Source organism: Salvia splendens, chromosome 13 (assembly GCF_004379255.2).
Source record: "Salvia splendens isolate huo1 chromosome 13, SspV2, whole genome shotgun sequence".
NCBI classification, from domain to species: domain Eukaryota; kingdom Viridiplantae; phylum Streptophyta; class Magnoliopsida; order Lamiales; family Lamiaceae; genus Salvia; species Salvia splendens.
Genome location: NC_056044.1, coordinates 1,377,305 through 1,393,775, shown reverse-complemented (window position 1 = coordinate 1,393,775; position 16,471 = coordinate 1,377,305). Strand labels below are relative to the sequence as shown.

Below are 16,471 nucleotides of genomic sequence, written 5' to 3'. Positions count from 1 at the left end.
CCACCCTCCCCCACCTCTACCTACTCCCTCCTTCCCATAGACCACGTCATTCTCCTCATTGTCTAGCCAGAGTGAAATCCAAATTCGAGTCTGATTTGACACACTCTTTTTTAACAATTTCCCAAAAATGAAAGTAAGAAAATCTAGTGCGTGTGATTTACCCGAGCAATAGAGAAGTAATGTTTAACACCGAAAGGTCTCTAATTGTAGACTTGTAGTCCTCCACGATACACGATCATTAAATTTATATTTATTTATCCATTAAAGAAAATATACAAAATATGTTTCCTCCATGATTTAAATGGATTATAGAAAATATAGAAAATCCAACCCACGAATTTTTAAGACTCAAAAAGCAGTTTTCTATGACACAACACTCCGTTTTCTAGCTTTCCAAAACTGTACATCAAAAAGAGAAAAAAATCTAAACCTTAATCAACAGTTAGCAAAATCAATCTTCCCCTGTAAAAATCACATTGCCACATCTCCAATTCAAGATAGATTAGCTCAAAATCCAAACAAATTACAGCTAATCATCTGCTTGCTCACAGCTTGCCACTCCAAAATCCCATAAACACACACACCCCACCACCGATTTTTCAACCATTTCTGATTGATCGATCCCACATCGAAATTCCCAACACGAAAAGGAAAAGAGCTGCGAGAAGCTCTAGTTTCATTTTACCTTTTCCTGCTCCCTGTTTCAGGTACTTCGCTTTCCCACTTTTCACTTTTCACATTTCACACCACTTAATTCTCACTGCTAACGGTTAAAACAGTCCGAATTCACATCAAAGATTGCGCCTTTATTGAGGAAGCTTCCACTTCCCGTCTCCTTTTGCTGCAGTAGCTGCCGTTCTTGATCTGGGTTTTTGCTGATGGAGGGAGGCGGCGGCGGCGGGGGAGAAGGGAGCGGCGCGGTGGGAATGGAGAGCCCGCAGATGAAGCTGCGGGCTCTTCGGGCCTTCGGGTTGGAGCCCGATGAGGCGGTTTCTTCGCCGGTGACAAGGCAGAAGGCGGCGGCGGCGAAGCAGATTATTGAGAATCACTACAAGAATTATCTGCAGGGTCTGCAAGATCGCATGGAAAGGTGAAATCTTGATGCCTTTTTTATTTGATTTAGTGGATTTGTAGTTGTTCTTTGAAGGGCTGTTGATTGGATTGGATTGGATTGGATTGGATTGGACTGATTGGATCGAATTGTAGTAGAGATTCTTGTAATGTGAAAGGTGAAACTTTTTTTATTTGATTTGATAAATTTGTAGTTGTTCTTTGAAGGGTTGTTGATTGGATATGACTTGATTTGATTGAATTGTAGTAGAGATTCTTGAAATGTGAAAGGTAAAAGGTGAAATATTGATGCTTGTTTATTTGATTTGATGAATCTTTGGTTGTTCTTTGAAGGGTTGTTGATTGGATTGGTTTCGACTTGATTTGATCGGATTGTAGTAGTGATTCTTGAAATGTGATTGAATCAAGTGAATCCATGTACATTTTGTTGGGGATTTATGTTATTTGTTTTTTGTGTATATAATTTGGGGGTTATTTAGGAGGAGGACGTTGCAGCGGAGGGCGCAGGAGGCTCAGGTGTCGAGCGAGGAGGAGGAGATGCTGTTGAGGAATTTGGAGAAGAGGGAGACTGAGTATATGAGATTGCAGAGGCACAAAGTAGGGATTGATGATTTTGAGCAATTGACTATTATTGGTAAAGGAGCATTTGGTGAGGTATGCCGGTCTTTTTCCACCACGTCAATGTTATCAATCTCGTATGGCGGCTTATGGCGGTTCGCCTAAAAACCGCCACAGGGATATGGCGTATTAGTATGGCGGATATGGCGTATTAGTATGGCGGATATGGCGGTCAATAATTAAATAAATAAAATAATACTTATATGTTTATATATAATTCAAAAATTAGAAAATAATAAAAAATATAACATCTAAAACTATTAAAACAATTTAAAAGCATAAAATACAACTCTAATCTCCATATTTCTTGCTAAGTGCCACATTCCTAAATGCAGTACACACGCAATGTTGTCAAATGGCAGATATGGCGGTGCTATGGCAGCGCCATGGTACTATGGCGTTTCCATCACCGAACGCCATGCCATAGCGCCATGGCACCGCCATATCTGCTATTTGATAACATTGCACCACGTAAAAGCTTTATTTGCAGCCATGGATTTCACATACTGCACTTGCATTTGTCTGCTCTAGTTCTTTGTTGGTGGAATGAGGTGATTTGCAGAAGAACATTCACAGTTTTACTTTCGATCAAATGATGAGAAGGCTTCTTCTTCCTCTTCATTTTGCTTTTATTATCTCTATCTCTCTCTGGTTTATTATTGGAGTATTGGTTTCCTGTGAAAAAAGTTAGTCCTATTTGAGATTTTGATACGAGTAGGAAGACAAATGTTTGTAAGCAATCAAGCGTTGGAAACGTTCTATTGAGTTATGAGTTACCCTAAGCTCAGTTAGAGTAGACTTTGCAGTTGGCTAGTTTAACATGGATGATGTGATTCTTAGATATAGTTGGTAAAAAAGAAGAAATCTCAACATCCTAATCATGCGATCGGTGCTCCAAAGAGCCACTTGAAATGGATGGAACCGTTGCCTCTTTGGCTTCTGATGATCCATTTGCTTGATTTTTTCTAAAAAACATTGAATAGGATATGAATTGATGCAAAGCAAATGCAAACTTATTAAACATACTTTTACTTATGTGAGGCCAGCAATTGCCCACGAACATAGATTATTGCAATTGGTATGTGACTCAATTAAGTGATACAGGTTAGACTATGTCGAGCTAAAGGTACAGGAGAAATATACGCCATGAAGAAATTGAAGAAGTCGGATATGCTTAGCCGTGGGCAGGTGAGAAGATAGAAATAGGACATGAAAGTCATATAAAAGATATTGCTGTGTACTTTGTCTGACCAGACTGGGATGACACTCACCAGATGAGTTGATTCCTTATAGGTTGAGCATGTTCGTTCCGAGAGGAATTTGATGGTGGAGGTTGATAGCCGATGCATAGTAAAGCTCTTTTATTCCTTCCAAGATTCCGATTTTTTGTACCTCATCATGGAGTATTTACCTGGTGGTGATATCATGACTTTATTCATGAGGGAGGACACCCTTTCCGAAGACGTTGCCCGCTTTTACATGGCGGAAAGTATTCTTGCTATCAGCTCGATCCACCAGCATGGCTATGTACATAGGTATATATATATATAATTATATACACTCATCCTTCTGTGACTTTGGGTTATCGGTGCATTGAATATGAAATTTGTTCGAATTTGCAATCTCTAGGGATATCAAACCAGATAACCTCATATTGGACAAAAACGGGCATTTAAAGCTTTCTGATTTTGGCTTGTGTAAGACGCTGGAGAAATACTCGTCGATATTGTTGGAGGATGATGATTTTTTAAATCAAGATTCTAAAACCGATGGTGATGGAAATGCTGATGAGTTAACTGCTCCCTGGTTAATGGCAAAGGAGCAGTTGCTGCAATGGAAACGGAACCGTCGTGCATTGGTACATTTCCCTTTTCCTATAATTGCAATATGAGTTTGATCGTTGGTTTATTTTCACTTTTCTATTCTATCTACAACGTATAAAGGACGATCTTGCTTGTAGGCATACTCTACTGTTGGAACTCTCGATTATATGGCGCCTGAGGTCTTATTAAAGAAAGGATACGGAATGGAGTGCGACTGGTGGTCTTTGGGGGCCATAATGTACGAAATGCTTATCGGTTATCCTCCATTTTGTTCCGATGATCCCAGAATGACATGTCGCAAGGTACACAATCTCAATCGACTCTCAAATAATGCAATCTTGAGATTTATTCACTGGCCTTTTCCACGAATAATGGTTTCTTATTTGCCTAAATATTGAGCCATCGTTATTGAAGCTTTTCCCACAGAGACTCTGTTGACATTGAACGATCTTTCCTTTGTATCAGATAATAAACTGGAGAACATGCTTGAAGTTTCCCGAAGAACCAAAAATCTCGGATGAGGCGAGGGATCTTATTTGTCGTTTGTTATGTGACGTTGAGAAAAGATTAGGGACCAGAGGTGGCGTGGACGAAATAAAGGTATGTATTTGGTAATTTGATCTAAAGTGAATTGGATTCAAATTACTATAGCTCGAACATCAGTGAGTTCAAGTGTCGGTAGAGGGCTGATTTTCTTCCTGTTCGTTAGTTTGGTGATTTTTCGAGTTTATGTTTTATTTCAGGGACATCCATGGTTTAGAGGTGTTAAATGGGACGGCCTCTATGAAATGGAAGCCGCCTACAAACCTGTCGTGAATGGAGATTTGGATACACAGAATTTCGAAAAGTTTGAAGAAGTGAGTATTCACAAAAGAGATGTACCATACTTCTTTTCCTCCTCTTATACTCGCTCTCCCTTATAACCGAAGACGACTACATAGTGTTACCAATTGTGCGGCGTTTGATAGATTTTCGCTAACGTTTTCGCCTCTCTTTCTCAGGGAGAAAATCCACCATCTAGCACACCAAGAGTGGGACCATGGAGGAAGGTAACGTCGTTATTTCACATCTTTTCTGAAACTTGAATCTTGTGAAGAAGATTGCAAATACGTATAAAACGTTCGTATCATTTAGTTGAGCATATTGAATTTGTAACAAAAATGTTTTTGTCGTTGATTACTGACGTGTCAATTTTCTTGCATTCTTCGATGATCAGATGTTAACATCGAAAGATGCTAATTTTATCGGATACACTTTCAAGAAATCGGACCTTCTCAAATCAGCTGGAACCGCAGGTATCGTCCTTCACTATGATCCCAGATAGTTTCTACTCCAATTCGTCTCAGATTAAAATATGCTTCAAACAACATAGTATGCTTTTGTGTCATCAACGTGTTTGATGGTTAGCTGTTACTTATGAATGCTCGTCTCTTGGAATTGAGCCATTGCAATGACTTCGAGCAATGGACTATAAACTCAATACGTTTCTGATTTATCGAACGCCAAATCTAAGCGTCCAACCATGCTCGTATTTTTTCCTCTTCTTGATGGATAGCACATAGTACTAAACTCTATTATACACAGGTATAGATGTGAGCTCGAGTCCATCTTCAAGACCTCCATCTTTGGTCTCATTATTCGGTATGTTAAATCTTCGATGATTACCATACACAATGATGCATTAATATCTACTTGACTGAGAAAGGTGAGTGCATGATTCTTGAATCCGAATGCAGGTCACGTAGGGCTAGAAGACTCGGTAATAGCTGAGGACGAACCACGGCCACAAACTTGATGTTGTTCGAGATTAATCCGATGGCTCGTGTTGTTTCAGCCAATTTTTTCTGTATATGAAGAGAGCTAAAAATCACTATGAAGCAGAAGCATATGGATAACAATTTTGGGCATTTTTGGTTTTTCTGCTTAATTATGTGGTTTCTATTTTGGTGGGGTAATGTTAGAGCATCCACAACCGTGCTTTTGCCAGCGGCACGGTTGTGGGCCCGGGCGGTACTATTCATGCCTGCTCTCTGGCAAGAGCACAACACCCACAACTGTGCTCTTCCGCAAGGACGAGCACAATTAATATAAAATTCAATTAAACAAAAACATTTCCATAATATTAAAATCCATTTAAAAACCACAATAAATATTACAAATTACAAATAAAATTAAAAAATACATAATTAAAATCCTAAAAATTAAAAATTACATAATTAAACTCCTTAAAATTAAAAATTATATAATTAAAATCCTAAAAATTAAAAATTATATAATTAAACTCCTAATAAGACTACGCATCCGGCGGGATCAACCCCAATTGTTTTTGGAGACCTTTTATCATGGTCTCGTGTGTTTCAAGTTGCGTGGGGGTCATAGATGACCTATCGGCCATATTGAGTTGGCTTAAGAGCATCCACAGCGAGTTGTTCGGGGGTGGAGGTGGCACATAGGGAGCGGGAGCGGCTTCGGGAGTGGCTTCAGGAGTCGAACCGCGACGACGGTTGGCCGCCGCCTTCTTCCTTCCTTGGGGGCGGCGTTGAGAACCGCTCAGTCCGGCGTCGGGGCTACCCAAGTTAGCTCCGGCGAGTTAGCTAGCCACTTCTTCCGAGCCGGAGTCGGATAGGGCTACCGACCTTGATCGTTTGGAGGAGCCGCTAGAGGAGGATGTTATGCCTCCCTTATACTTCGGGTGCGTCCGCGTCTCCTGCCAAACGTTAAGATATTTGAACGACTTACCGTTCATGGATTGGTAGGTGCTCAGCGCGGCGGTGATGATGTCGACCTCGCTTCGGCCGCTCCCGGCATTCCGGGACTCCTGGATGAAATAGCCGTTGAACTTGCCAATTTCTTCGTTGGCTCGGCCGATGCAGTTGCGCACCATACTCTCGTTGCGCTCGATCGTTCCCGGCGGCCGGTTTGCATTGTACCGGCTAGAGACGCGCCACCAAAAGTGATCGCCGGATTGGTTCGTTCCAACCACCCATCTTCGGAGATTTCCAAGTACGCCTTGAACAATCTTTCCATCTCCGCCGGTGAGTACGGTGTGCGGACACCGGCGCGAGATGGAGGAGTCGACATTTGGGAAGGGGCGCGAGGCCTAGGCTCCGGTGTCCACCCGTAGCGCCCATCGGAGGCACCTTGATCGTCGATTGGGTATGGCCGGTAGCCACCCGGAACGCCCGAATCTTGGGTGAGAGGAGGGGCCGAATATTCCGTTTCCGGACTAGGAAACGGTTGTGAACCGAACCATTCGGGGTTCCAACCGTGGGAGCCCGAAGGGTTATCGTCTTGGCCGGACATAGTGATGTTGTAGGGTATGAGAGAATGAAGATGAAAATGGATATGAGAGAATGGAGATGAGAATGGATATTGGAGAATGATGATGAGAGTTGTGTAGTTTGATGTGAATTTTTGGGGTGAAATTGGGGGTATTTATAGATGAAAGTGTGTATTTTTGGGGTAAAAAAAATGAAAAAAAATTAAAAAGGTGTAAAAACGGTTATAAACGGATATATTTTTTTGGGGAAGTGAAATTTTTTTATATTTTTTATCGGTTTTTTTAATAAAAAACCGATTTTTTAAAATTAAAAATAATAAAAATTGTTTAAACACAACGGCTATGCCGTTGACGAATGGGAGCGCGCCACGTGTGCGTCCGCTGGCACGGACGTGCTCGATACATCGAGCAGCGCCGTGCCAGCGGCGCGAGCGCAGCGGCGGCGGATGGCGTCCGTGCCAGCGGCGCGGACGGTGGTGGCGACGGATGCCACCGCTGCGCATGCTCTTAATATCTGCAGAAATAACATTTGTAAATGATAAATTGTTTGTGCAATTATGTATACGAATTTGGTGCTGCATCTTTCTATAAGCCCTATTTGATATTACTCCCTCCGTCCCCCAAAAATATACATTTTGGGTTCGGCATGAGTTTTAATGCAAAATTAGTAAAGTAAGAGAAAAGTAGAGAGAAAAAAGTAATTAAAGTATTATTGGTGGAGAATAGATTCAACCTCACTAGAGAGTAAAGAATTTCTAAAATTAGAAACTGCATATTCTTGTGGGACATACTAAAAATGAAATGGTGCATATTTTTATGGGTCGGAGGAAGTATTTGATTCTATTTTTTTTGGTAACAACTAGGGTGCTGTCTTTTATTTAAATGTTTTAATAAGACACATTATGTAGTATGAATTTCTAATTCGTTATATTAAGTCCAGCTCAGTAAGAAGTGAGATATCTTAGTCATTTTGTGCCTTTAAGTAGCTATAAAAAAAGAGTATGGTAGATCTCTAGTGGGATGATTTTTATATATAAGATATAAATATATGGTTAGAGTATTAGGCTTTCACCATAGTTAGAGGGACAACGTACCACCAACCTCGTGCTGCCATGTGGCACGCTATCCAGTAATATTAGGGGCGTATCCAGTAATATCATAGTAAGCATTTTAGATGGATTTCTACAGATTGCATGATAGTACTACGTGGATTACAGTGTAAAGTGCTGATTATTGCATTATTGTCTATAATGCAAAATAACGGTATAAAAAAGCAATCTGTCTATATATATACTGCAACTGAAACATTCTATGTCAATACTGCAATACTTAGCAATATACACTGCAATCCACCTATTACTATCATGCAATCTGTAAACGCATACTAAATGAATATTGTTGGATACGCCTCTAATATTGCTGGATAACGTGCCATGTGGCAGCACGAGATTGGTGGTACGTTGTCACTTTAAGAAAGGTGGTCATGTTAACATAATCATATATGGTTAATATTATTATTAAACTACTTATTAAAATTAACTATTAAAGTAATGTTTATCCACTGATTTGATCTGTTAGAAGAAGTTGTTCATTAAAAAAAGAGATATTTTTTGGATGTCAGCCGACAATTAGATATTTTGTTGAATAAAATAGACTAATTGGTTATTGGATATTTTTACGGGCATTCAAATCCCAAAAAATATCTTACATGATGTCACACAATTGTATTTTATAAACAGATATTTTCTTTGACAGCAAATATATGAACTTATTTTATGAAGATAAACATTACACACACAGTCGACTTTGGCGCACACATTATTTTTGGTATTTCTTGGTTAATCTATTCTAGTTTTATAGTTATGTATACATTAATACCTTTTGTCTATATGTAAATTATTTATTTAAAGATTTTGCAAAAGTTAAATTACTTATGTATATACTTTTTGAAGCTTGGGGCTTGTTTAAGGACACGTATGTGTTGATGCAAAATATCACAATTTTGTATGGTAGTGTTTGATTTTAATTTTATCCAAAGATATTTGTCGCGTTTGTTTGATCTATTGTTTGACATTATTATCTTAGTATAAAGATTAAATATCAACATACTTGATTCCTTTTTTTTCCAAGATGTTCAAAAATACAGAAAATATCGCATTGCTTCTCAGGACACCTTGCTAGGTTGACACGTGTAAAGTGGAACACGTGGCACGAACTTTTTGCTATTGCCAGACCGCTCGAATGTATAACTGCAACAAATATCAACGCCAGCACTATTCTGTAAATTCACTGAAAATTCTAAATTTTTTGGTTGTGGATTTGAGGTTTTGGACGAAGACAGAGCAGAAATTGTATGGGTTCATCTGAGTTTTCCTCGAGAAATTCTGTCGAGCAGGAAGAGACTTCTAAATTTGTGGTAAATCGCTTCTAGTTGGCAAAAGATGGAATAGTTGTGGTGGATATTTGTTTTTTTTTTATGATTTTATGTTAATTGAGCTGGATTCCTGCAAAATTGTTGAGCTGTTTAAGATATCTGATAGTCGTTCAATCGGAACAGGAGAAATTGTATGCTTGTTGATCTTAATAGGGAACTTTTCTTCAATTCCTGCATAATTTTTTAGGTTGTTGATGAGATGATGCGAAGAGGTATAATTTTCTATGATTTTTTATGGAGTAATTTGAAATGAAATGATATACACAGCTTATATATGAAAGTATTTCAATTTTGAAGATTTTGTTGGCTGTGTTGAGAAGAAAGGGATTCATCTGAATAGCAGAGTGAGTTAGCATGAGTGTTTTAATTTCTTTCCAATATTCCATTTTGCTAAAGGATTATCTTGTTTGAACAGTTGTGATTTGTTATTAAAGGATGGTATGATCAAATTTGAGCTGCAATTTGTTGTTTTTAATAAGGAAAGTGCTAATATTTGCTTGATGAGATGGTGTTGAGGTTGATAGATGAATCAAAAATTTTCAATTGAACTTAATAGCATTCGTCGTTACCCTCATACGTTGATGATTGTTCGTTGATACACGCTAAAGCATATGTTGGTTCCTGCAGTATAAGATTTCCGGGTTTTAGTTTAATCAATTCAGTTCGTGCAGTGTCAGGAAAGAGAGGCGATGGCGCCTGAATGGACAGACGAGAAACACTGCTTGTTTCTCAAGTCTATGGAATCAACATTTGTCAACCAGCTATACAAGTCAATAGAGATGTTTGGTTTGCAGTCTCATACGAGCTCTGCATCGCGATCAAAACCTCTCAAGCAAAAGCAGACGTGCACCCGAACTTCTGGCCAGGTATATTCTCTCTCATCTTTGTCCATCAAGTACTAAATGTTTTGTGTGTATGTTTCCAAATTCAGAACCATATCTAAGAGCTATATTGTTTTGCTATCGTAGTTTAAGGTTCTCCGTGATGGATTTTGGTCCAAAGTCGACTTCCAAAAGGACGAATCAGAACACGACCAAGGAGAGGAATATAAAGTTCCATTGTCAAATCCCTGGATCCAACGCTATCGGAACTCTAAAATACAGACAACTAAAAGGTGTCCATCTTCTTCGGCTAAAGCTCCTTTAGCAACAACACACAAAAGCAACATGTCACCTCCACGCGAAGATTATAATGGCAATAATATAGGTATTTCGCATCCCATTTTGCACATATTTCAGTATGCATTTTTACGATTCATTAGGCATATGAGTTCCTAAAACAACCGAATCTTTCTTTTCTTTCTAAACAGAGATGACTGATCAGAACTTCAACGATGAAGCTGCTGCAGAAGACAATTCTGCTAAGGTAGACGAAATGAACACAACGGGAAGCAATGATCAAGTAACTACTTGTTCTAATATCCTCTGCATAAAACACACTCACCCATTTATTGTTGGCATTTTCATCTTACGCAGCTTCAAACTCATTTCCTCAGGTTGTTCCCAACTACAATACAATTCGAGCTGACAACGTTCTCGAAGGCCCACAATCCACATAAACCTCTCGAAGACTAGAATGCTGATGTAGTTTAGACAGCCCAAGATCCCTAATGCCAAAACCAGAAACCAGTATTTGACTGAGACAGCTGCAACTTCTAACTCCATGAAAGAAGAGTTGACATGGGGAGAAGGATGCCAGAACAGCGTCGTCGCGTAATCCTGCACAAGTTCTGTAAATAATTTTTGTAAGCTCTAGAAGAAGTGTGAGACTGCACCTATCCCTTAGTTGGCTTAGAGGGAAATAAAATCCTCAAAGAAGTGACGAACCGGTCCCAGGTTTTTGTTCGTTATTGTGAATTTTTTCGAATTGTTATATTGTAAGCTTCTTTCTCGGCCTTAGATTGGTGTAAGATAGTTGTATTGAAGAATTCATTCACATCAAGTTGTGCAGTTGGATATGTTAATTTAATCGATTCTAAACGAGTTTTTCATCTTCAATTACGGTTCAAATATCCATATGCATCTATCAGGGGTAAATACAGAACTCATGCAAAATGTATCACATTTATTTCATATTAGTACAAAAAGTTTAAAATTGGCATAAATCGTATAAAAGTTTCTTTCGTGTTTCAATTTAGTATATTCCGTTATATATATTTAAACGGTATTAACTTTTTACTTATATGACGTACAAATCATGAAATAATGATAAAAATTTTTGTAGCAATATGAAACAATCAAAAACTTTTAGTACCAACATGAAACAATGATGAAACATTTTGTACTTCATATAGATAAAAAGTTAACGCCGTTTAAACACATATAATATAATGTACTAAATTGAAACACGAATAAAACTTTTTGTATGATTTATGTCAACTTCAAACTTTTTGTACTAATATAAACAAATGTGATACATTTTGTATGAGTTATGTATTTATCCCATCCATCACAACTACATCACTAAATAAAGTAATGGATAATATATGCACATATTCCACCGTTTGTAAAAAAACCTTATTTTTGGGAAAAACTTGATTTTATTTTTAGTTGTATTACTTCTAAACAATAAATTGGGGCATACAAGACCATAATTTTTCTGAAAAAAACTCAACTTACAATTTTTCAAATTAGCCCTAATTTTTGCCCCAAATTGGCAACTTCGATAGGATTCAATCGCACAATAGTTGAATTCCTTATCGTTTTTGCTTCAAATGCCTCCGTTCAATTCTGCACCGAGGGCTCTGGCGCGTTTTTCAGCCCACCGGAATCCATTGCGGCGGCGCACGAGACATTTTCCTAGCTGCAGCCAGATTCGGCCGACGAGTAATATCACCGGGAACAATGCATTTTCTCCAGTGGAAAACAGGCGTTACGGGAATTGCGGTTTCCTAGGCTCTGCAAATTCATCGCATATTAGTAATTTTGTTCACCAAAAGAGAGGGTTTCTGGGATGCGGTGATGGTGAAGAGGGTGGTATGCTATCTAAAGTGCACCATGAAAGGCGTGTTTTGGGGTAATGTTCATTAATCCAGGTTTTTTTTTTTGAGTTTCTGTTTTGATCCTTTTTGTGGAAATCATGTTTGAAGAATTCTGCGCTTTTGCATCAATGCAGGGAAATGGTGTAGATTTTTGAATTGGGGATGGATTATGCGTTCTTGGTTAAAATATTTTATGATGAGAAAATGGCTGTGAATAGAATTATTTAACTATTCTGATATGAAAGAATTTACTCATATATGTTGAACTGCATATAATGATCAGTCAATGTGATTTATTTGATGAATTTGGATTGGCTTTTGATTTATTGAAGAAATGTGCACTATGCTGATTCATATTTTAAATGTTAGATATTCACCTGAGCAATTGTTCAATGTGGTTGCTGCCGTCGACATGTATGAAGATTTTCTTCCTTGGTGTCAGCGCTCACAGATTATTTGCCAGAACCCTGATGGGAGTTTTGACGCGGAGTTAGAAATTGGCTTTAAATTTCTTGTCGAAAGCTATACATCGCATGTGGAGCTAACCAAACCAAAATCCATTAAGGTGAAGATCCATGTTTCGCATTCATATGTTCTTTGGGTTTTCCTTGTTTTGTTAGGTGGCTGGAGTATAGGTTTCACAAATTTGACCGTTTATGCCCTTTTGCTATTAATATCAAATCAGCACTTCATCATTTGCTTAATATTAGGACATGGCTTCACCATAAAGATTCTTGGGACCGATTATAGAACTGATTGACTTTACATAGATGCTGTGCTGAGTTTTAATACTATGAAAGTCAAAACTTGAGATAAGTAGGAACAGTTTTTAGGACTGGAGGTGAGTTTTGTTAGCTTATTTATATGACTGCGTGCATCTAATCAATTTTTACTTGAAAAATGTACTCCCTCCGTCCCACAAAAGATGTCACACTTGTGGGACGGCACGAGATTTTAGGAGGTTTTGTTTTGTGCGTTAGGTGGAAAGAGAAAATATAATATTTATATTATTGTGAGAGAACTTTTTCTAAAAATGGAAATGTGACATCTTTAGTGGGACAAACTAAAAAGGAAAGTGAGACATCTTTTATGGGACGGAGGGAGTACTTGATATTTCATATTTCCCGATTGACATTTGACATCAGTAAGCAACCTGAAAGTGATGGCGCTGCTTGATAGAAATGTAGATGTAGGGTTATTGTAGTCAGGTAGTATACATTTACATTATGTTTGTGTCTTGTTTTATATACTCTATATTTGATAAGTATTCCTCCTCCAGTCTTCAGTCCTTCATCTCTTTCCCTTGACTTATAGTTTTTCAATTTGGATAAAGCAAGTCAGAGCTCTTACATTTTTCAACCTGCATTACAAACTATGGTTTAGCAACATGTCAAGTGTGAGAATAACAAACACAAACTCAATATCGATCTCATGATCATTAAGAATTTTATAATCAAACTGACACAGCTTAAACAGTTCAATCTTTAGGTTATCATTAGTGTTTTCCTTCCAGTAAGTTATGTGCCAATAAAGTTTTCTTTATTATAAAACATCTGTTATTTCTGTTTTGTTGCAGACGACTTCATCCCAAACTACTCTTTTTGAACATTTGATTAATGTCTGGGAATTTACCCCTGGACCTGTTCCTGGAAGTTGCAGCCTCTATTTTATGGTGGACTTCAAGTTTCAGTCACCATTTTATCGACAGGTAAGCTTCTTCAGTAGTTTTAACACTGTAATTTGAAAACACTGTCCTATTTTTCGGAAACTTGAAGGATGGCATGATTTGTTGATATCTATGTGCATGAGCTTTTGATTAACCTTTCAAGGTGGTTTGATATGAGGCATCTGTCTATCTTCATAAATTAAAATGTCACCTTATAATTATCAATTATTTGGTCAGATTATGGTAGTTTACCCATTAGTTATGGATGAAAAGTTGTAGGATCACCCAGTTACTGCTTGCATTAGAGAAAAAGAAGTACTACTGACAGACATTACATACATTATATTCATCTGTTTATATTCATCTTCACGATTCTATTGCAGATTGCCAATATGTTCTTCAAAGAAGTGGTTTCTCGGCTTGTTGGTTCATTTCACGACCGATGTCGACAAATATATGGACCTGGGGTGCAGGTTCTTGAAAATAGTTATGATCACTGAACATAAGTGAAAGTCATTTTGATCATCTTGTTTAACACTCAGTGCCTATGAATATTAGTCTCTATGAATTCTTAGCAATACAAAGTCAGAATTTTACATAGATAACCAGAGTTCTCTCATTTACTATTGAAATACTGAAAATAGTACTAACTCCTCCCTTGGCTGATTTTTTTTTCTCTGTTAAATCATACCGATCTATATCTTGAAACGGCGTTGTTTCCTTTTCTTGAAACGAGGCTTCATTACCTTGTAGTGATATTCTATTTCTTTTGCCTTATTTGCCTTTTTCTTTGGCCTGGAGTTGTTGTGAGACCATTGCTCTCTAGGATGATACCCTTTGCTTATGTTCGTCCGTTGCTTTTTTAGGTGGGTTTGGATAGAGCGTTTTGTTTTTATGTCTATATGTTGATTTTGTGTCTTTTTTCTTGTTTATATTTTGAATTGTTTTTGTATTCCTTGTAACACACAAAAAAAATTGTACCTGTGTAGATACATTATAGATATTACATTTGTGGTGTTTTATTTGGGTAGCTCTAATTTGCACTTGTGTCATAATAATCACAATATACTGAAAACAAAATGATTGAGGCCATTAAAATCAGTAGTAAAAGCATTACTATTTTCATAGAAGAAGTTGCTTTTGAGAAACTGTTGGAGATTATAATTATTAAAAGGGCTCTATTTTGTAAAATCTACTTTGACCATTGTATACATATAAGTGGAAATTGCAAGAGCTGTCAAATTCTGAAGCACTCACTTTTGAGTATTATTTTTTCCATAAACTTTATTATCTAAATAATCAACTTTTGATCCCACTCCAGCTGGAAATTTGTTTTTGAGATCTTCATACAGAGATCTTTTTAAAAAAGTGATTAATATTTTCATTGATTAGCTGTAAAATTCTTCTTGATTTAACTTGCTGAAATTCATGTTTGTCTTGTTAGAATAATTTAAATGGTATTAGGAGAATTTATCTGGACTACACACATTTATGTTGGATTGTCTGAGATTAAGTTTATCATAAGAGAAAATCAAGACTAATTTTACATGACATTATTATAAACTTAAGTGTCAGACCTTATTTATCTAATCGAGTAACATTCACACAATACCTAACTTTATCTAATCAATCACATCGGACACCAAAATAAATAGTCTAATTTTTTCATCTTAGTACATGCACAAATATAATCAAAATTTTATTCTATTTTTATTTAGAACACAATAAAAAATAGTTATATTCTATTCATAAAAAATCTTTTGATTGTTCCATCACAATCAATGTAATTATCATGCGTCAAAATCCCGTCGTATATTATTACATTAAAGCATATCTCCTATCCATTTTTTCATTATCATCAATTTTCTATTATCTTTTTTTTCTGGTCCTTTTAATTCTATATACTTATTCTATAAAAAATAAACCAGTAATTATTCTTTCTTTAATCTTGCCTCAAAAGAAAAAGGAGTGAAGTAGAAAATATAGTAGGTACAATTTGAGATGCGTGTATTAATCTCCAACATAAGTTACAATTCAATTATTCCAAAAAAGAATAAAAGAGTACTTATGTAATCTTATCCTTTGTTATGTAGCATCAATAATAGTAACTTTTTATTTTGCTTTTTTGAAAAAATAATGTCTATAGGGCCTTCTTCTTCACTTTCCCTTTTCTTTCTCCGGCAAAAATCCAAAATTTAAATTTAATCTTGCTTTAAATTATGTAAGTATGACAATTATATGACCTAATGCTAGAAATTTGGATTTAATGGTGTGCATAATATCATAATTAGAATTGCCAACTTTACAAGATGGATTATCATAATTGGTATTTATACTTATTATGTTTATGTGATTTTTTTCACATGTAAATATAATTATGTGCCAAGCTAGTTTACCAGGGTAGGGCATCACCGGAAAAAAGGGGCCGGCTCTGAAGATCGTTGTGAAGGAAAAAGTCGCAAGTTGTGTGTTCTTCGATTTTTTTTTGCTTTATTATAATCAATGCATTGAAGTAATACATGAAATTCACAACGTGTAACCTAGCGGGTGAAGATGTGTTTTGTAGCACTGGACACCTGAGTTCGAAAGACCCATGAAT

At 37.0% G+C, this 16,471-nt stretch overlaps 3 protein-coding genes across 6 annotated transcripts; all 3 read left to right on the top strand.

The window, feature by feature from the left end:
- Positions 1 to 357: 357 nt before the first annotated feature.
- Positions 358 to 5,439, top strand: LOC121762750 (serine/threonine-protein kinase tricornered-like). Of its 3 annotated transcripts, none has more exons than XM_042158734.1 (13): positions 358 to 707; positions 851 to 1,090; positions 1,551 to 1,725; positions 2,794 to 2,877; positions 2,983 to 3,224; positions 3,319 to 3,547; positions 3,650 to 3,814; positions 3,978 to 4,112; positions 4,256 to 4,369; positions 4,514 to 4,561; positions 4,729 to 4,807; positions 5,097 to 5,153; positions 5,249 to 5,439. In XM_042158734.1, the coding sequence occupies exons 2-13, from the start codon at positions 879 to 881 to the stop codon at positions 5,305 to 5,307; spliced, it is 1,599 nt and encodes a 532-aa protein (XP_042014668.1). In that variant the 5' UTR covers positions 358 to 707; positions 851 to 878; the 3' UTR covers positions 5,308 to 5,439. The 3 variants fall into 3 exon arrangements, with proteins under 3 accessions (XP_042014668.1, XP_042014667.1, XP_042014666.1); XM_042158733.1 differs by having other exon boundaries at positions 848 to 1,090; XM_042158732.1 differs by having other exon boundaries at positions 780 to 1,090.
- A 3,110-nt stretch (positions 5,440 to 8,549) lies between these two features.
- Positions 8,550 to 11,216, top strand: LOC121762566 (cold-regulated protein 27-like). 2 transcript variants are annotated; one of them, XM_042158470.1, is made up of 5 exons: positions 8,550 to 9,208; positions 9,889 to 10,092; positions 10,195 to 10,432; positions 10,536 to 10,627; positions 10,722 to 11,216. In XM_042158470.1, the coding sequence occupies exons 1-5, from the start codon at positions 9,146 to 9,148 to the stop codon at positions 10,782 to 10,784; spliced, it is 660 nt and encodes a 219-aa protein (XP_042014404.1). In that variant the 5' UTR covers positions 8,550 to 9,145; the 3' UTR covers positions 10,785 to 11,216. The 2 variants fall into 2 exon arrangements, with proteins under 2 accessions (XP_042014404.1, XP_042014405.1); XM_042158471.1 differs by having other exon boundaries at positions 8,562 to 9,208; positions 9,898 to 10,092.
- A 572-nt stretch (positions 11,217 to 11,788) lies between these two features.
- LOC121760236 (coenzyme Q-binding protein COQ10 homolog, mitochondrial-like) lies at positions 11,789 to 14,649 on the top strand. Its single transcript, XM_042155881.1, has 4 exons — positions 11,789 to 12,241; positions 12,576 to 12,771; positions 13,783 to 13,914; positions 14,256 to 14,649. Exons 1-4 carry the CDS (start codon positions 11,940 to 11,942, stop codon positions 14,370 to 14,372), a joined length of 747 nt encoding a protein of 248 aa, XP_042011815.1. The 5' UTR covers positions 11,789 to 11,939; the 3' UTR covers positions 14,373 to 14,649.
- The last annotated feature ends 1,822 nt before the right edge of the window (positions 14,650 to 16,471 follow it).

Coding starts and splice junctions, on each gene's coding strand:
- LOC121762750 (XM_042158734.1), top strand. CDS start 879: ATGGAGGGAGGCGGCGGCGGCGGGGGAGAAGGGAGCGGCGCGGTGGGA. Junction 1,091..1,550: donor CTGCAAGATCGCATGGAAAG/GTGAAATCTTGA, acceptor GGGGTTATTTAG/GAGGAGGACGTTGCAGCGGA. Junction 4,808..5,096: donor CAAATCAGCTGGAACCGCAG/GTATCGTCCTTC, acceptor TATTATACACAG/GTATAGATGTGAGCTCGAGT.
- LOC121760236 (XM_042155881.1), top strand. CDS start 11,940: ATGCCTCCGTTCAATTCTGCACCGAGGGCTCTGGCGCGTTTTTCAGCC. Junction 12,242..12,575: donor CATGAAAGGCGTGTTTTGGG/GTAATGTTCATT, acceptor TTTAAATGTTAG/ATATTCACCTGAGCAATTGT. Junction 13,915..14,255: donor AGTCACCATTTTATCGACAG/GTAAGCTTCTTC, acceptor ATTCTATTGCAG/ATTGCCAATATGTTCTTCAA.
- LOC121762566 (XM_042158470.1), top strand. CDS start 9,146: ATGGGTTCATCTGAGTTTTCCTCGAGAAATTCTGTCGAGCAGGAAGAG. Junction 9,209..9,888: donor AAGAGACTTCTAAATTTGTG/GTAAATCGCTTC, acceptor TAATCAATTCAG/TTCGTGCAGTGTCAGGAAAG. Junction 10,093..10,194: donor GCACCCGAACTTCTGGCCAG/GTATATTCTCTC, acceptor TTGCTATCGTAG/TTTAAGGTTCTCCGTGATGG.